General features: G+C 49.1%; 1 protein-coding gene across 1 annotated transcript; it reads right to left on the reverse strand.

Annotated features, from left to right (window-relative positions):
• Positions 1–1,866: 1,866 nt before the first annotated feature.
• On the reverse strand, positions 1,867–15,971 carry LOC117034350 (C-type lectin domain family 18 member A). The gene is made up of 12 exons (XM_033127151.1): positions 15,728–15,971; positions 15,005–15,096; positions 12,692–12,931; positions 7,810–7,907; positions 7,274–7,395; positions 7,030–7,137; positions 6,152–6,244; positions 5,671–5,777; positions 4,927–5,056; positions 4,529–4,625; positions 3,497–3,588; positions 1,867–2,995 (listed from the first exon to the last, which is right to left on the reverse strand). Exons 1-12 carry the CDS (start codon positions 15,864–15,866, stop codon positions 2,958–2,960), a joined length of 1,356 nt encoding a protein of 451 aa, XP_032983042.1. The 5' UTR covers positions 15,867–15,971; the 3' UTR covers positions 1,867–2,957.
• Positions 15,972–20,098: the final 4,127 nt, after the last annotated feature.

Consider the following 20,098-nt stretch of genomic DNA (forward strand, 5'->3'; position numbering starts at 1 on the left):
AGTTGTTACATGGCAGAGCATGGCCTCACATTCAGGTGGTCTGGCTAGACTGAAACTCTGCTAGTGGTTCTCGAACCTGAGAGCCTGCATTTGAAGTAGCTGGAGGTCTTGTTAAAACCCAGAGAGCCCGCCTCGTCTACAGAGTTCCCCAGGGACAAAAGTAGATTTGGGGCAGCGGAGCATTTGCTTTTCTACCACATTTCTAGGTAATGCCAAGGCTGCCAGCCTGCGGACTGGCACGGAGAACCACGGCATTGCTCTGCTTGCCTCCAGATGAGAAGGTCGCAATGAACTTTTCAGGTAGGACCTGCTTACTGCCACCTCCCCCCATGAATACTGAGATGTCCCTAAAGGCATGTCCTTTGCCGCAGCATTGAGAAATACCCTGGTGAGGGATATTCAATAGCACTAGGAAAGCTGCCCAGGAGCCTGCGTCTGAATGGGAACCTGGGGCTTGGGGGGTTTCAGGCTCAGAAGGGCTCTGGACTGCCAGCCTTAGCTGCCACAGCAGAGGTGGGGTTGTCACAAAGATGGCTCCAGGGTCGCTGCTGCCGGAGTATGCCCTGCAGTTCCCATGCCTGGCAGCAGTGACACAGGAGTCTACCCACAGTGTCTTTGCAGAAGAATTTGGACCACTATTTCTGGCCGTTTTGGCCTCCATCCTGGCTCTCTGACTCTCCCCAAGATACTGGGACCAGCCATCGTTCTTTTTTTCCTAATTAAGGTGGACTTTTCATAACGTGAAATCAGTCAGTACGGTGGCATTTAATACATTTATAATGTTGTGATTTATCTAAGTTCCACCTTTATCTAAGTCCTACGACATTTTTATCATTCCAAAATAAAACATATACCCATTAAGTAGTTACTCATTCTCCTGCCACCCCTGGTAACCACCAATCTATTTTGTTTCTATGGATTTACCTATTCTGAATATTTCATATGAATGGCAGACTAGCTTCTTTCGCTTAAAACAGTGTTTTCAAGGTTGATTCTCCTTGTAGTATGTATCAGCCCTTCGTTCCTTTTAATGGCTGGATAATATTTCGTTGTATGTACACACCACAATTTATTTATGTGTTCATCCACTGGTGGGCATTGGGTTGTTTCTACCTTTTGGCTACTGTGAATAATGCTGAAATGAACTTTATGTATAAGGATTTGTTTGAGTACTTATTTTCAATTCTCTTGGTTACATACCTAGGAAGGGAATTGCTGGGTCATGTGGTAGTTGTGTTTAACTTTTTGAGGAATTGCCAAACTGTTTTTCATGGTGGCTGCACCATTCCCAGCAGTCGTGTGTGAGGGTTCCAGCTGGTCCACATCTTCAGGGACCCTTATTTTCTGTTTCTTTGATAACAGCCATCCGAATGGGTGAAGTGGTATCTTGTGGGTTTTTTTTTTTTTTTTTTTTTAAAGATTTTATTGGGGAAGGAAAACAGGACTTTATTGGGGAGCAGTGTGTATTTCCAGGCCTTTTTTTCCCCAAGTCTAGTTGTTGTCCTTTCAGTCTTAGTTGTGGAGGGCACAGCTCAGCTCCAGGTCCAGTTGCCGTTTCTAGTTGCAGGGGGCACAGCCCACCATCCCTTGCAGGAGTCGAACTGGCAACCTCGTGGTTGAGAGCCTGCGCTCCAACCAACTGAGCCATCTAGGAGCTCAGCGGCAGCTCAGCTCAAGGTGCCGTGTTCAATCTTAGTTGCAGGGGGCAGAGCCCACCATCCCTTGCGGGACTCGAGGACTTGAACCGGCAACCTTGTGGTTGAGAGCCCACTGGCCCATGTGGGAATCGAACCGGCAGCCTCCGGAGTTAGGAGCATGGAGCTCCAACTGCCTGAACCACCGGGCCGCCCGGTATCTGGTGGTTTTGGTTTGTATTTCCTAATGACTAGTGATGTTGAGTATCTTTGCATGCGCTTGTTGGTCATTTGTATATCTTCTTTGGAGAACTGTCTGTTCAAGCCTTTGGCCCATTTTAAAATCATTGTCCTTTTGATAAATGTCTTTTCTGCAATGATTAGCCAGAGCTGTTTCTATTGGTTGCAACTAAGAATTGTGACTGATACGCTTCTCCCCATTCCACGGTCCCAGGCTATCCTTCTACTTCCGATGAGCAAAGCAACTTGACGTGGGCACACAGTAGTGTACAAGTGGGCCAAGGTGTATTCTGGACACCAATGATAGCACCTCCCAGTCTTTTACCTGCCTGGGTCCACCCTCTCACTGTGGGAAAGAAGGGGGATGGGGCCACAACAGACCTCAGTTTAGATAATCGTAAAGAGAGAAGAAATACGTGGAGCAGGCATAACGAATAAAGGGAGAGAGTGTGAACAGAAACACAAAGCCAACAGAGGCAGTGGTGAGAGGAGATGGAGCAGGAAATTGAGGAGGCAAATGAGGCTTCTAAATCTATGCATTACTCAGGGACTAGGGCCCTGAAAATTTCCAGATGGTGTCCTCGGTTACCTGGGTGATGAGGGAAGGGCCTGGGTTAGGCAGGAGGCAATGGCAGTGGAGCCGCAGGCACACTCTCGTCTTTCAGGGTCATCCTGGCTCATCTGAATTCTTCTTCAAAATGAGCACTCACAAATTTGGCTGAGTTATAACTTAGTTTAATCTTTTGTGGGGTGCATCCTGGATAACGAGGAACCTGCATCTGCCCCAGCTCACATGGAGGGGGTCTCTTCTAATCACTGGCCCTGGCCCCTGTTTCAGCACTTAAATGAGGCCCATCTTCCAATCCAAAGCAGGCTGAGGGGGCCCTAGGCTCCCCTCCCCCTATACAAGGCTCCCTATCAGTCTCACTTGAACCCCCTGCACCATTTCCTGCAAGGTTTGTGACCTCTTTGGATATTGTGCTTGCGGTCCTGGCCAGGCCCTTGTTTTAGACGGTAGGTAGGCAGACAGGCAAGCAGGGCTGGTGCCCCCAGGCGCTGGCAGGGCAGAGGCATGGCTGAGCCTCAGGGCCCTGGGTCCCACCGGGAAATGTGCTCCTGAGCTGGAAGGAAGCAGAACAGAGTGAGGGTTGATGGCAGTCCAGGCAGTCCTGGAAAAGGGACTCTGCTGCACTTGGTACAGAAGTACCCATGGCCATGGTCCCACGTGGACCCTTCTAGCAGGTGCTGCTGGGAGCCGGTTCTCGGCCAGCTTTCACCTCTGCTCCCACCAGAGTTTACTGGGCTCTAGGGAGTCAGGTAACACTGAGGAACTCAACAGTTCTCCAAATAGCAGCGTTAGTGACAGGAGGAAAGAGACCTTGGAGAAAGCCCCAGCCGGGCTATACTTCCTGTCCTGCCACTGTATGGACGTGCTACGTGAAACTGGGCCTACCTTCCCCTCTGGGCCTCTCACGTACCCTACTTGAGCAGGACGTCCTTGATGGCCCTGAGCGCTCAGACACTCTAGGCCTGTGATCTGGATATCCTGACAGCCTGGGTTGGGCCAGCAGTTACCCCAGGGGACAGGGAACACAGAAGCGGAGCCATGGGAGGACCCTCACCAAACTGACAGATATAACGGTTTCGGGTTTTACAGCGTTGGTCATTCCAGTTGAAGGCAGCTGATGCCTGCAGCTCCACGCAGTTGCCAAACCTGCTGGGACAGGATGTCAGGTGTTCAGAGTAGAGGAATGAAATTAAGAGTCTGGGAGAGGCTTAAACCCTCCACCCCAGCAGGCCACCTGCATCTAAGAGACCTCAGTGCACACATCTGTATATGGAGCTTCTGTGAGACAGACCCAACCCTGAGCTCCCATTCCTGCTCCCCAGGCCACTGTAGTTCTTTCCAGAGAAGCCCGGAGGTCTCTGCACACCCCTTAGCAGGGGTAGCAAGTCCACCTACCCACTCCTAGCACTCAGCCACGCCAGCCAATGGAGGGCTGGGGAGGGGACCTGGAGCAGACAGGCCCACGTCCTCCCTCCCAGCAGGGAGAAGAGCCAAACCAGGCCGACTTCCTTTAGGTGATGGGCCAGGGGTATATGCCTGGCTGCCATCAAGAAGGTCGAGGGAGGGCTGGGTGAGATATTTGGAGCCCTTCGTGGCCACATATCCTGACCACCTCCACCCATGCCACCCCTGCCTGGGCATTCCCAAGCTTTGAAGACCAGGGCAGAGCCACATAACCAGAAGGTCCTCAATACAGGCTGGCTGGTGGCTGGATGCTGTGTGAACAGATACAGGTGGGTGGATAGCTAAAGGATTCCGGACTGAGTGTGTTGATACAGGCAGAGGGGTGTAGTAGGAGAAGGCAGAAGATGGATCGTGGATGGAGGGGACCACACGGAGGGGTAGATAGACGGAGCCTTCTTGGGTTCTCTCTCTTTTATGTGAGCCGCTGGAGGCCTGGGGTGTGCCTCGCCTCAGTATGTGCCCACACCAGCTGTGCCCTGACTTCCCGGGCACCTGGGTGTCAGGTGAGGCTCAGACCCTCAAAGGTCTTGGCCAGGCCACAGTCTGGGTGGAGTTTCTTCAGTGGTGTCTGAAAGCTCAGTGAGCAGGAGGGCCCAGGGGAGGGAGGGCATCCCAGACTCACCCCTGGTTGTCAGGCTGCCCGAAGGCAAAACTGGTGAAGGACTGGTCCTCTCCGGTGGTCCAGCGGAAGGAGTCCTTAGTGGTCTTATAGGTGAGCCCTGGGCCGCAAAAGCCAAGGTTGGCTTCATGACCCGAGAGAGGAAAGTCCCGAGCCCTGAGCCTGCTGCCTAATGCCTGTCCTGCCCCAGCCCTTAGACCCCTTCCCAGCTCTTCCAGTGCCCCTGGTGGCGCTCCCTCCCTTCAGCTCTCTCCCCAGGGAAGGGGGCTGCCAGCCTGACTACTGGCTCCATTCTGGGCTCCAAACCCTTGCCACACCCTTACTACTTGTTAGTGGGGACTCTGTGTTCCCAGGGCCCAGGTTCCTGGAGCGTTGTGGGATATCCCAGCCCTGTCACTCACCAATCCAAAAATTCCTCGTCTCAAAGTCACTGTCAGTCACCTCGTTGGTGGACTCCAGGCGACCCAGGTAGAAGGCAAGGATGTCCTGTACTTTCTGGCTCTCGATCTGGGCCAGGATGCCGCCTTTTCCCTGTAACCCCCCTCCCCACTCTGGGTCATGCAGGCAGGGCCCCAGATCTCCGGCCAGCCCTTCCTGCCACCCCACTATGGCCATAGATGGCAAATGTGTGTGCTGGTTGGGCTGTCATCACTACCCCACCACAGCCTCCTGCCTCTTAGGGCAGGGAAATCCCCTTCCTCTTCTTTGCCTGCACCTCCTTTCTGTGTACACAGGGGCCCAGACTGGCAGGGTCCTACTCTTGGAAAGGTTTTGTTTCACCTGCTTAGTGTCTTAAATACATTTGAATTGGTTGCCAACATTGATAAATATAGAGATGCCAATGAAAATCTGGATTTCTGGTTCTCCTGAAAAATCCTGACTTCTGGCCTCCCTGCACTTATATTCCTGCCATCAGCCAGCAGCTGGAGCTGAGTCAGGATGGCTCCTTAGATGGGAGTTGGGAGGGGCCTCGTCCTTGGGTCCGCAGCTCATTAAGTGACCTCTTGGCTTCCATGGGCCCCTGAGTGGACCCCTACTTTAAACTAATGATGAGAATCAGGTCCGGAGGCATTGAAGGAACCATCACTAAGAATCTTGCTTGAGAACCTAGCGAGGTCCCTGGGAAGGCAGGGGTCAACTGTCACCTGGCATTTCATCTTGGCTCCGTAATATGTGTCTGCCTCCGAAGACACCATGAAGCAGTCTCCATCGATCCTGAGGTCACAGGTGTGGAAGGGAAAGTGCACCTTGGCTAGGGAGAGGCGAGCCTGAGTTTGTGTGTGGGGATCTCAGAATCATGACCCCTCCTGCCCTGCCAGGGAGCTGAGCTCAAGGTGTTACCCAACCCAAGCTGGAGAGTGGTTGGGGTCAGTGGTGTGCTAGTAAATGTGTAACAACCAGCTTTCCCACTCTCAAAAGGAGATCTGTGATTTGTAGCATTTGCCAATTTCTGTGGTGTAAATACCCCCATGTGGCCCATTTCAAGCTATCAATGAGATGTTACTGAACAGGGAATTGGGAAGAGAGGTGTATAGCGGGCAACTGCAAGCTGGTCCCAGCCGATCCAGCTCTCCATCGCAGGGTCCTGGGAGGGGCCTGACCCCAGGGCTTAGGGTCAGGACTCACTGGCACACTGGGCTCCCCCGTAGCCGACATCACACACACAGGAGCACTCCTCTTCCCGGAAACGGCCATGCACACACTGCACACTGCACCGCACTGCCAGGACGGGGCCAGAGGGGACAGGGATCAGCTGGCAGACCCCGGACCCCCTTCGGCCCCTCACAGCCCCTCACAGGCTGCAGACATGCGAGGACTGGCCACCCTCAGGGATGGAAACCCCAGGGCTCCCAACCTCTGTCACACTCTGAGCCTTTGGTTTGATCTCGTTGTAGAGAGAAGCAAATTGGGGTTTGGTCACAGAGCTGGGGAGGGAGAACAATGGGAAAAGAATCTACTTCTGGATCCAGTGTTTCTCCGAAAATAAGACTGGGTCCTATATTAAGTTTTGCTCCAAAAGATGCATTAGGATGTATGTTCAGGGGATGTCCTCCTGAAAAATCATGCTAGGGCTTAATTTCCGGTTAGGCCTTATTTTCGGGGAAACACGGTAATTCTGTCTTCCTCCTACCACCCCAGAGCCTACAGGGCCACATCTGTTTCCACTTTGAATCCCCTGCACAGCTCAGGGTCTGGCAGACAGTCGGTGCTCAATGAATACTTGTTGAATAATTACATACTATGTGCAGATCAGCAAGGACACAGTCAGCACCGGTAACACCTATGAGACTCCCTCAAAACTCACTCAGTGAGTGCAACACGGCCCCTGGACACACCACACAAGTGTGTGTGTGTGTGTGTGTGTGTGTGTGTGTATGTGTGTGTGTGTATATCTGGGCTCAGTCCCTCTCCTCCTCTGGAGGCTGTCTGCACGTAAGCTGGGCCTAGACTGCACTTGCTGGGTCCCCGGGCTGTCATGATCTGAAACTCCAGGTGCCTCTCACCTTGGCAGTATCTGCCCGTGTAGCCATGGGGACAGTGGCAGCGGCAGGTGCTGACATTGAGATGTCCATGGTTCCGGCAGCTCATGCGACATGGGTTCCTGGGGACCTCTGATTGGATGGGGAGGGAACTCGAGCAGAGTGCCTGCTCTAGGCAGTGCCTCCCAGGAGCAGCCTCTCAGGATGCTGCCCTCCTCCTCTAGGAGCACCGAGCAAGCTGTCATATACCCACTGCCCCAGCACTTACCACAGAGCCCCCCTGCGTGGTCCCAGGCTTTGAAGCAGCCTGAGACACTGGCCGTGCAGAGTGAACACCAGGCGCCCTTCTTATAGGGGACAATTGTCTTCCCGTTGACCTCCCAGTTGCCTCTGTGAGAGCAAGCACCAGAGGGCTGGAATGACCTGGCCTGGGGCAAGGAGGGCCAGGCCTTGCTGCCTGCCCCACCGGCCCCTTCAGCTCCTTAAGGCCCAGCCAGGGAGTCAGGGAGCTGGGGGAGACTGAGAGGTTTCCTAGGTAAGAAAAGACCCCCGAAGGAATACTGGACAAATTCCCTGAAAGCCGGTAGTGCTTCCAGGAAGGAGCATCTGAGAAGACGCCACATTTCACATGGCCTGAATTGTGGGTGCTGCCCACCTCTGCAGCCTCTCCCTAACCCCCTTCTTTCCTCTCCCACCAAGGGTGCAGACAAAGAGGTCTTTTGGGTGGGTGGGTGGACGGGCGTCACACCCTGGGTGAAAGCATCGCCCCCCAACCCCTACAGCCCAGCAGTGGTGGGAACTTACCCAGGAGAGTAGGCACAGACAAAGGCTTCCATCTCAGCCTGGCCCCCAGAGCAGGGATGTCGCCCACAGCCCAGCTGGCTTGAGGTGGCCCACACGAGCTGTGGGAGACACAGTGGCTCAGAAATCCTATTGGGCCACCCCCATTCCCCATCTGGGGGCGCAGCTCAGGTGATGCTTGCCTGGGGAGGGAGGACATAGCTTGGCCCCAAACCAGGCAGGCAGGCAGCTCCCTTACCTCCCTAGGGTCTCAGGAGCAGCAGCTGTACTAGGCAGAGCTACGAGGGTGCGTGGGAATAGTTTAGGAAGGTTTTCTGGGTGGGAGGGAGTGGTGGGGGAAGGGTCAGCAGGTACCTGAAGGGAGGGGAGATTGTGCATGGGTGGTGGAGAACAGCAAAAGAAAGACTTGACATGAAAGACTTTGTGACAGATTGCAAAAATGGCCACACTTCTCTCTATAGCCTCCTTTTAAATGTGGCTTTGCAGTCGTTTGCATCAATAGAAGGACTCTCTTTCCCACATCTTGAATCTGGCTAGCCCTGTGGCTTGCATTGCCTGACAGACTGCAGCAGAGGTGAAATTGAGCCGGTTTTGAACCTAGGCCTCTGGAGGCCCTTGCAATTTCTACTCCCTCTCATAAAACCATACACAAGCCACCGTATGAACAAGCCTGCTGAAGGTTGAAAGACCTTCTAGGGCAGAGATGAACCATTTAAGGCCACTCTGGAGAGCCAGCTTCCAGCCAACCCAGCAGCTGATTGCACTTGCTAAGACCAGAAGAACCTTCCAGCTGAACCCAACCCAAATTGCTGACCTGCAAAATTGTAAGATGCTAAATTTGGGCGTAGTGTGTCATGTAGCAAAAAGTAATGGATATAAGTCTTTAACAGTATTCAAAACTTAGATTTAATGTTTTAGAATCAGTGACAACTTGAAATGGTCAAAACACAGGAAGAGCTAAGCAAACTCTGGTAGCCACTAAAAATGACAAGTATGAGGCAGGGAGAGATGAACATGTGGTCATATATATGTATCCAATAATTAAAGAACATACATTCTTTTTAGGAATGCACGGAATGCTTGCAAACATCGGCCCCTCACTAAGCCACAAAGCAAGGTTCATCAAATATCAAAGAACCAATATCCTACAGGCCACATTCTGTAAATTCAATGTAATAAAATCTAGAGTAAGTAATTTAGAAGTAGGTGAAGAAGAAAGCTTAGTTTGGAAATTTAAGTATACACTTCAAATTCAAAGACAATGTCATGATAGAAAATAGAAAACACTTAGACCTAAATGACAATGAAAACACTAAATATCAAAACTTATGGGATGCAGCTAATAAAGTTTAGAGGGAAATCTGTAGCTTTAAATGCATATAGCAAAAATGAAAAAAGACTTAAAAATTAATGAGCTAAGAACCCATATCAAGAATACAGAAAGAAGTTATCATTTTGTGAGGGGTCAGCTGTCTATTGTATTGTTTTGTACACCTGAAACTAATAAATAAAAAAAAAAGAATATAAAAAGAATAACAGAGTAAAACAAATAAAATAGAAGAAAATAAAAATAAGAGCAGAAATTAATAAAAAGAAAAAAGAATGAAAACAAACAAAAAAACTGATTTGTTAAAATAGACAAACCTCTGGGAAAACTGGTAAAGCATAAAAAAGAGAAGGCACAAATAAAGTTGGGAATTTTAAAAGGACATTAACTATAGACACAGTAAATAATTTTTAAATCTCTGTTTAATTCTAGTTTTAAATCTCTATTAAATAATAAACAATTTTGAAGTTTGACTTTAATTTTTCTGTCACAATCTGTCTGCCATTTTATTGTATAGAATCAAGGAGCTTGTATTACATTTGAAACTAAATGTTAATGAAAAGCGAGCCACCAACTCATTTTTTTTCCATTACCAATTTATTTTTTTAGAATCTGAAAGACTAAGAGTTCTAAAAGTCAAGATAATGAATTGGACTATTTTATTTACAACTAACTCATAAACTAAACATTGCAACAAATTTTCAAAAAAGAACAATTATGACCAATAAATTAGAAAACATAAAATGGACAATTTCCTAGAAAATAGAATTTGGCTAAACTCTCTCAAGAAGAAACAGAAAATCTGAAATGATTTCAACCATTTCTAGAAGTTGAATCAGTAGTTAAAAATACACACACACACAGACACACACACACACACACACACAAAACAACCAAAAAATAGAACAAGATCCAAATAGTTTTACAGGACAGTTATAGCAAATATTCTAGAAACTATTCCAGGAAATAGAAAATGAGGCAAAGCTTCCTAGTCATCTTATGAGGTCAGGATAGCATTGCTATAACCCAGATAAGGGCAGTATGAGGAGGAAAATCAGAGGACAATTTTACTATCAAATATTTAGCAAACCAAATCCAGCAATGAATTAAAAACGAAACACAACACACACACACCATCACATTTTACATCACATGACATGCCAAGTAGGCAGATACTCAAAGTATTTAATCGCCAGTAGGCATAGGTACTTGCCAATCAGAAGATATGTTGGGCTTGAGCAAGATCCTAAAGACCCACTACTGTGCCTGGCATTCCCTGTTTGCCTCTAGATTATAGGAGAAATCCTAGGAGTCCCAGGGAGAGGGTAGGCCAGGTGCATTCTGGGAACTTGGGGTAGTGATTGTTCACAAATAAGTGTGTTAGCATTTGAGTAACTATTATAACATATGGTACATAGATAAATTACAGCCTGGTAAGTAGGAAGGCAAGGAAGAATTAACATTTAAAAATATTTAGATGAATGTTAGTATTGTGATTGTTTTTCTTTAAAAAGAACCATCTTTTAGAGAGATCTACTTATTTATGGATAAATACATGTGACGTCTGAAATTTGCTTAAAAATAATATAAGAGGAGAGGGAAATAGGTAAGGATATAAATGAAACAAGATGAGCCATGAAACCATGAGTTGATAATTGTTGAAGCTGGATGATGGTTACATGAGGGTTCATTATATTATTCTGACCACTTTGTATATGTTCGAAATTTTCTATAATAAAACTTAAAATATATGTGACCAGGGAGATCTAGTGTCATATACCAGCTTTGTACACACACACACACAAAATTATTCATGTGCTTCATAATTTTAATGGTTAAGGAAAAACCATTTGATTATTTCAATAGGTGCAGAAAAAGCATTTGGTAATGATTTTTAAAATCATTAACAAACTTAGATTAGAAAGAAATGTAACCTGATAAAGGGTATTTATTAAATTTATAGAAAGAATCAGGAGCCAAGAATAGCCAAGAAGTTTTTGAATAATAATAATATGGGGGAGTTTCCTGGCAAAACTTTTTATAAAGCCATAATTAAAACATAATTTATGCAAGATAAACAAAAAGACCAACAGAATAACACAGAGAAGTCAGCAACAGACTTGTGATGATCTGTGAGCTTAGTATATGACTGACGCGGCATTACAAGTCAGTGGGGGAAAGATTCAGTACTCAGTAAAAGTTGTCCATGTAGAAAAAGATAAAATGAAGTCCAATGTCATACCATGCACAAAAAATTCCAGGTGGCTTAATGACTTCAATATGAAACAGAAAAACATTTAAACTTTGGAAGAAAATGACGCCTTTCTGATGTCAGAGTAGAAAGGATTTCTTTACACATGATACAACAAATGGATGAACTATAAAGTGAAAAACGGAGAAAATGGGTTACATTAATATTTAAATCTTCTATACACGAAAGGTAATATTAAACAAAGGAAAAATACAGGCCATTTGCTAGAAACGGTATTTGCAACCCAGATGACCAACAATATGTATTAAAAATATAGAAAGGATGCTTGCAAATTAAGAAGGAAAAGAGGCAGCACATTATATAAATGGGCAAAGGTTATGAACAGGCAATTAACAGAACACAAATATGCTCGTTCTCCCAGGTAATCAGAAAAATGCAAATTAAAAATAGAGTGAGGTGGCATTTCATAGCCTTGAGTTGGCCAAAATGAAGGAGCCTGACATTACCGAGTAAGCGGCAACTGGTTTGCAGACGGGAGTACAGTCGGCATGACCGCTTTGGCCATACCTAGCAAGGTTACAGATGCATGCCCTCTATGACCCAGCAACTCCCCTTCCAAGTGTGTCCCAGTGAAACTCTGGGTACATACGTACAAGAAGATCCCAAACAAGATATGTGCATTGAGGTATGACTTTTAATAGTAAAAAAGTAAAAATAACCTAGATGTCTGTGAATTGCAGCTTGTTCATAGTGAATCGCCCATTGATACCTGGATGGATGGAGGTAAATCTTGTAAGTGTGGTCTGGAGCGAAAACACAAATGCAAAAGAAGACAAGCAGAGCACTTATGTAGGATTTAATAACACACAACCCACCTGCACAGGGAGGAAGGGTATAAAAACACTTACACGTGTAGTAAAGGTATGAAAACATGCTTGGGATTTTGCCTGTGCTTTTCAGCACTGTCCCCTAGCACCTAAACAATGCCAGGTATGTAGGAAAAAAACAAAGGAAACATGCTTGGGAGTGATCCACCTGCACTTCAGGAAGGTTACCTCTGGGGAGGGACAGAGGAAAGGGCAGGAGTAGGGCTATGGTTTAGTTGAGATGTTTTTTTAAAGAGATGAGCAACGAATACTGTTAACATTTTCTAAATCTAAGTCATGGAAGTCCCTAAGAGGGAGTCCATTATTTGATTTATGTTTGAAATATTTCATATTTAAAGCTGAAAAAAGTAAAACTACACAAATTGGAACAAAAGCAACCACTGATTTTAGGACAAACTGTAGCACTTCTGAGGCGACCCCGGCAGCACAGGGGCCTCAGAGCTGGTACCCTGGTCTCACCTGAGTATAGTGTGTGCAGGTGGCGTTGTGGGCACACTCGGCTGCCGCATGGTTGTACCACTGGCCCTCTGCAAACCACAGGCCCACCACGTGGAAGAAGGATGCTGAGCCCGTGGGCAGCAGCTGCACATTCCAGCCCACTTGTGGAGTGGCCCAGCGGGTGGACGCCAGACTAGGGGCTGGGGCACCACAGAGGGCCGCCCTGGCCTGAGCCTGTCGGGCCAGGCTCTCACTCCAGTCCTGGGAGTAGCACAAACAAACATCAGTGAGGGGCCCTCCATTGCCTGTCTCCCACACATTCCAGGGTGCCCAGTCCTTCAGGGAAGAGACACTGGCCCAGAGGTCCTGCGTGGCTGCCTGACCGCTCTGAGTGGGTTTTACCCACTTCACTGGTGCCAGGGAAGGTCAGACAGGCTCTGCCCAGAGCTCTCAATTGGACCCCTGACCCAGAGCCTCCCTCCACCCAAGACTGTGAGTCTCCATCCACCTGATTCCTGTGTGGGTACCCTCAGGCCCTGACCATGGCACCACCACCCTGTGAGGGACAGTGTTCCTGAGGGAGAGGTGCCAGCCCAGGCAATGGGATGGGCTTCTGCAGTCGTTTTTCCCGCCTGGCAATGTCAGCCCTGGGCAGTGCCAAGCCTTGTACACTGGCTCTGTGTTTGCTGTTAGGCACACCTGCCTCTGGCCATTATCATGTCGGCTGCTCCCACTTGGTTTCCCTTCTGCGATGCCAAAAGCCCCAGCAGCCATGCCACTATGTCCTATTCTCCCACCCTGGCTTTGGAGTGTGTAGGGCTTCTACAGGGAAACAGGATCAGAGAGGGTGTTAGAGGTTTCCTGGGTCTCAATGCTTTGGTCCCAGCGAGCACAGTTCTCTGGAGCACGTCTAATCTGTTCTTCCCACCCAGGCACCAGCTGACCTCCTCTTACCACCTCCTCTGAAATGAGGGGCACAGCAATCAGGATAATGGTGTGTCACCCCATCTCCTTGGCCTAGTCCAGCCCAGCCACTTCATTCTCGTTGTGTGAGCTCCAGCATTCCCCTAATCTCCACTACACTCAACTGTCCTCATCTGTAAAATGGGGACAATGAGGTATTTATAGGCTAAAATTCTTGTGAGGATTAAATGGATAGGATTAAATGGATGCAGGGAGGAGAGTGCTCTGCTCAGGGCCTGACTCACAGCAGGCCCTGGCAGGGGTTGGGGGTGGGGTGCGGGGTCGCAGTGATTTTGCTGCTAATGAGGGCTGAAACTGAGAGCAGCTAGGCTGCCAGCAGCCCCACAAACCCCCAGGGCCTCAGTCTCCACTGGGTAAAAGCCCTTGAGGCCCACAGGGGTGCTTAGGGCCAAAGCCAGAGGTGAGGGAGACTGACTGGGGACTCCACTTGCACCTTTTATGAAATGCTGTTTTCTATGACTTTGCCAAAAGGGGCCATGAAAGGTGTAGAAACTGCTGACCAGTTAATCAGGAGTACCCCAACACCAGGCGCTAAGGCTGGGAGTGTGGGAAGTGGGGAGTGGAAGCCAGGACCTGGGCCTGGAGGAAGGGCAGAGCAACTATAGAGCTGGGAAAGGGGAAGAAGTGACCCCCTCCTGTCTGCCCGCCCCACCCCCACCTCCTGGGAAACTGACCCGGGAGCTCTCAAGGTCACTACTGCTCAGCCAGCCTAGGAGGAGTTTGTGGGAGGCAGCCATGGAGAACTCTGCCAGCTCCCATCCTGTGCTGCCCTCACTCCCTGGCCTGTTAACATGGGCTGTGGCAGCTGGGGTCCCACACAATGGGGGTGGCGTTTCTGGGCCTCAGGATGACACCTCCAACCTTGCAGCCCAATCAGGGGTGATGCCCCCTCCAAGTGAATGAACGGGAACTTGGAGGGGTGGAACTTGGAGGGGCCCCTCCTAGTTCCCCGGATAAACCCATGAAGAAGAACTGGGTCCTGGTCCCACACAACCACCCCGCTCCCCACCCCCAAAACCAGGATACTTCTCCCTCCTGGTCCCCAGCCCCTCCATCCTGCTGGGACTCCTTTGTGAAGCTCCTCTTTCCTTCCCAGCTTCTTCCATGCCTCCTGGTCTCCAGGGCAACGGCATGGGCTATGAGGAAAGGCCAAAGGACTGCCCTTCTGGGGAGCAGGAAGCTGCAGAGCCGCCAGCAACCAGGCCCAGTCCCAGCTGTGAGCAAGTTGACTGGCTGCCGCTTCTGCCCAGCCCAGGTGGAAGGGCGTCTGGTACTAGCATGGCCTCCTGAGCCCTCTTCAGGGCTGTCCTGCAGCTGCCCCTTCCATGAGCCCAGGCTGGGGGCACTCACCATTCTCTGCATGTTGGCTGCAGGCGGCTGCACCTGGCTCCGCAGGCGGTCGTGCAGGGAGAGGAGCAGGAAACTCTCCTTCCTGCTCAGAGCTGGAAGACAAGGTCAGGCCCACCTGAGCTGTGGGACCTGGGCCTGTGCCCTGGGTGATGGGGTGGGGGTCACCAGGGCAAGATGAGAATGCGACCCTGATCTTAGGAAATGAGACCTAAGTGGGCTGGAACTGGGCAAGACCCTAGGGTGGGCCAGGAGGATGGTGGGTGTGTGGGAGCAGAAAGATGGGGGACACTAAGAGAGGTGGAGAAGAGTGGGGGGTGAGAGAGAGATTGAGGTGTAAAGGAGCTCTTGGGCTTAGAGCTGGGGGTGGCGTCACAGCGGGGAATGGGGGCTGGGTGGGGTGTGAGGAGGAAGCCAGTGGGCTTTCAGAAGCCCCCTGGATGGGGCTCCTCTCAGCTACTGAGTCTCTCCTAGGGCCCCAGCTGCAGGTTCCTGGTTCCTAGTATTCCTCCTTAACCCCCAAGCCTGGGTCCGCTCCCCTTCATTCTTCTTCCTCCCCGGCTCAGCCTCCCCCATCCATCTCTGCCCTGGACTGTCCAAGGGTTACTCTTTAAACTACACCAGCATGCCCAGGGCTCAGGCCTCCAATTCACTCCAGAAGCCCCTTAGACCCCCTCTGCAGAGCTCATAACTCCTCCATCAGTTTCCTCACCCAGGGCCCCTTACCTCCGGGCATTGGAGCCTGCTCTTCCTGTAGCTGGAGTGGCTGCATCTCTGCCCAGGCCATGCCAAGGACAGCCAGGAGCACGGGCAGGAGGCCAGGCCTGTGGCCCCCCAGCCCAGAGGAGGGCTCCAGCCAGAGCATGGGCCTGTTGGGCGATCCAGGAGCAGCCTGGGGCAGCCGTCCAGCTCACTTCCCAGGCTGGATGGAGCTATTCACAATGTCAAGGAGTCAGGCTGGGCTGGCAGACAAAAGGGGGAGGCTGGTGAGTAATTGGTGTGTCCAAGCAGCCTCCCATCTGGGCTGGCATGAAAAGAGACAGACAGCTCCAATCCCAGCCACCCCTTCGACAACCGACCTACCTACCAACCAAGTGGTGTGCACTGACCCCGTGGCCCCTGCTAATCATTGCAGGATTATTAGAGCCCTTCAGGAGCCCTTGGAGACCCTGCTGATTAGCCCGCAGAAATTCCAGGGCTGTGGATTAACGAATGATGGCTATGCCCTGGCTGGAACAGTGTCCTTCAGGCCCATCAGCGGCTTCCACTCCCAGCCTCAGGCCTGAGCTGGAGGCTAGAGCCTCAGCTGTGTGCCCTGCGGGCGGGCTGGAACTGGGCAAGACCCCAGGGGAGTTCTTTCATTTCTTGGGAAGCTGGTCCCAACCCCCAGCCATGAATTAAACATGGGCAGGTGGTAACTGCACACCAGACAGGTGCCACCAGTGGGTGGAGGTGCTAGGGCGGTGGGCTCCTAGGGGAGTGAGCTGGGGCTGTACCTGTGGTAGGAAACGAGTGCTGTAGGACAGTCTGCCTGGGCAGTGTGGGGGGCTGGGCCCCAGCCCAGGTAGCCCCCACCCTTAGCCACGTGACTGTGGACCAGGAAAGAGCCAGGCAAGCGGGAGGAGAGCACGTGATGCCTTGGCGGACTTGAGTCCTGCTGGGACAAGTTGGCCTCTAGACAAACTGGCGGTGTAGATAGGGGGGCAGTGAATTGTCGTGATGCTCAGGGTCTGGCCACAGCCTACACAATCCCACTAGAATAAGTTGAAGTAGATCTGTACCACAGCTCACAGCCTTTTAGAAAATAAAAGGCTATCCTGCAGGCCACAGGCAAATGACTACATACCTCTCAGGGCAGATCAAAGGTTATTCAGCCATGCCAAAGGACAGCCTTGCAAGCCAACTCTTTCCTCCTTCTAGAGTTTGTGCTACTGCTGACCCCTAGGCGGGCATCCTGTCAGAGCCAGGTGTCAGCTCCCTGGGAGCTCTGCTGAGATGCAAGTGGGCTTTGTTTTCTGGGGGAAACACTGATAGAACATGGATATCATCTAGGGCACTGGGGAGTGGAGACGGGGCCAGGCATAAGGACCCCTAAGCCAGCCTGGGGTTGCCAGTCTCCCCATAATACCCAGGGACTCAGGAGTTTCTCCTCTCTCAAACGTATGACCAGACAACCTTTAGCTTATCCCGTCTGGATCCCATCAATGCTTAATAATAGCGAGTTTTTTCTGTGGAGCTTACAAAGCACGTTCACCTATGTGAGTGCATTTAATTGTTGCAACAACCCTGTACAGTAGCAGATGTAGTACTCATTTTGTAGACGAGGAAGCGTGGCTCAGTGTGCCTAAGGGACTTGCCCAAGCTCACCCAGTGAGCACATGGTTCATGCCAGCTAATCCAGGGTCTTCACATTCCCGGACACTGGTGCCTAACTGCTTTAAGTCACATCATGGCCTTTTGAGTTCAATTTCCACAGCCCAGCTCTATCCTGTTAACAAAAGACCCGTTTCCTGCTTCTGGGCTTCGAAGGTAAACATGGCTAGTTTTCCCATATAGCACAGTGCCAGGTACTTGGGACAGGTGGGAGGAAAATACATTTGGGGGCCTGGGGTGGAACAACTTTTGAGGGGCCCTGGCTCACTGTAAGAGGAGGTCAGAGCGAGCCCAGCTTCCGGAGCCAGAAGAAGAGCAGCTGAGTAGATAAATCACAAACTAGATATCTGAGGGCTTAGGTTCTCACCCAGATGCTCTGTATGTCCCTAGGATTGTCACTTCCACCCCTGGGCCTCAGTGTAAAGCAGGGATGACACCCTATGCTGGACTCCTTCACCAGGGCATTGCACCTTGGTTTACATGGCATTTCCTCCTGGTCCAGCTGTTTTAGAGGAACCTGCTGAGTGGTCGGGGTTGGTTTTGAGAATGGGCATCCCCTTTCTTGCAAGGCAAATTTCCCCAATAAGCAAACTCTATTCTGATTTCTGTCAGAATATTAGTCAGATATTAGTTTTATTTGTTTCAAATTTCATAGAAATAGATTCATAGAATATGCACACTTTGGGGCCTGGATTCCTTTGCTTCACATAATGTCTGTGAGATTCATGCATGTTGTCTATATCAGTAGGTTATTTTTTTTGTTCTTGTTTTTCACTGCTGGTAGTATTTCATTATATGTTCATTCTCCTATTGATGGACATTTGGGTTGTTTTAAGCTTTTGTGTATTATCAATAAAGTTGCTATAACCATGATTGTACAATTTAAAATTTTCTTTTAGGGCGGCCAGATGGCTCTCAGTTGGTTAGAGTGCGAGCTCTGAGCAACAGCATTGCCGGTTCTGTTCCCACAAGGGCCAGTGAGCTGTGCCCTCCACAACTAGATTGAAGACAATGAGCTACTGCTGAGCTTCCAGAGAGGCGGCCGGATGGCTCAGTTGGTTAGAGCGAGAGCTCTTAACAACAAGGTTGCTGGTTTGATTCCTACATGGGATAGTGGGCTGCGCCCCCTGCAACTAAAGATTGAAAAATGTGATTGGACTTGGGGCTGAGCTGTACCCTCCACAACTAGATTGAAGGACCACGACTTGGAGCTGATAGGCCTTGGAGAAACACGCTGTTCCCAATATTCCCCAATAAAAAACAAACAAAAAAAATTTAAGAAACAAACACAAGCAAACGTAGGAAACACTAACCAAGTCATTTTATGAGTCCAGCAGTACACTGATACCAAAACCAAAGCTACTATAAGTATTTAGGGTGAAATGTACTGATGTCCACAATATACCTTGAAATGTACCAAAACCAAGATAGATTAATGAATGGATATAAGGATGAACAGATGAATAAAGATGTGATAAAGATGTTCAGTAAAATGGTAGAATCTAGCATTAGGTATTTGGGTGTTCACTGTAAAATTCTTGTAACTTGGCAGTATATTGGAAATCTTTAAAAATATGAAAAAGGAAATATGATTATAATGCATGACATGGCTCAGCTGAGAATAGTTTTTATAAACTCAAACAATGTAACTCAAATAATAATGATTTAATCAAAAAAGGAAAATAAAAAGCAAGTTAAAAAAATAGGTGGCAAGTGGGGGAAATGATGTGTGTGATGTGAGAACCAAATCATCTTGCAAGTCAGTAGAGAATACGTGAACACTTGCATGCTGGCATTCAGCCTAGGCCAGGTCAGCTCCAAAGTCATGCTCTTGGCCAACTGTGACAAACCCTTTCTTCTCAGACTCTGAGGGGCTTGAGTCCAAATATGCCGCAGATCCAAGTGTCTGAGGGTCCCTAACTCCACAGAGCCTTTACACTTGGTACCATAGTGGGAGGGAAAGTCACCTCCCTCTTTTCAAGGTTGCACCAAAGGAGCCTCTTCTTAGACCTTTCTGTGCCACAGGGGCCACGCTGGGTTATCACCTCTCAAGGATAAATTTTATTAGTCTAATGTAGGTTTCTATTTAATCCTTTCATAGTGCACTCCTTATGAGGGGCCCTGTGCACCCAGTAACCTCAATTCATGTGCAACAGCGCCACCTATTGGTTAGTTAATATGACCAAAGGCAGTAAATGAATCACATCTGATCACCGAGATAACTACAGCATTAGCCCTATTTCACAGATGGGCAAACAGAGGTTTGCTCTCCATTTTCTCCAATTCATTTGATAACCTAAAAATAAAAAGGCCTTTCAAACTGATAGGCAACAAGCGCTTATTTGATAACAATAAGAATAAGAATTTGGGACACACTCATTCAGGCAGAACCTCAAATAGTGTTCCAATTAGGAGACAAAGGCAATGGGTGTTTATGAGAAGGGGAAGGGGAACAATTACATCAATAGAAAAAAGATATTTCTATTGGTGCAGATAACATAACATAGTGATGTTAACTCTAAACAATGTTTTAAATTTTCCAGTAGTTGTAATAATTGCTTTCTTATTATCTTTGCAAATAGTTCTGTGGGAAAACAGGGTTGCTTAACCCCAGTCCAAAGGTTATTTCGCCCAGTTTTAACATTCCAAAAGTTTGAGACATAAGACGTTCCTCTGGCACAGCAGGATGTCAAATTCAATGACAGCAATAGTAACTTCAGAAGG

This window comes from Rhinolophus ferrumequinum, chromosome 15, assembly GCF_004115265.2.
Source record: "Rhinolophus ferrumequinum isolate MPI-CBG mRhiFer1 chromosome 15, mRhiFer1_v1.p, whole genome shotgun sequence".
Classification (NCBI taxonomy): Eukaryota; Metazoa; Chordata; class Mammalia; order Chiroptera; family Rhinolophidae; genus Rhinolophus; species Rhinolophus ferrumequinum.

Bases quoted from the DNA above. Each gene is read 5' to 3' on its own strand.
- LOC117034350 (XM_033127151.1), bottom strand. From the start codon at position 15,866: ATGCTCTGGCTGGAGCCCTCCTCTGGGCTGGGGGGCCACAGGCCTGGC. The intron at 15,097-15,727 runs GTAAGGGGCCCT...CTTGTCTTCCAG, and splicing joins GCAGGCTCCAATGCCCGGAG to CTCTGAGCAGGAAGGAGAGT. The intron at 6,245-7,029 runs GTGAGAGGCACC...CCGTCCTGGCAG, and splicing joins CACGGGCAGATACTGCCAAG to TGCGGTGCAGTGTGCAGTGT.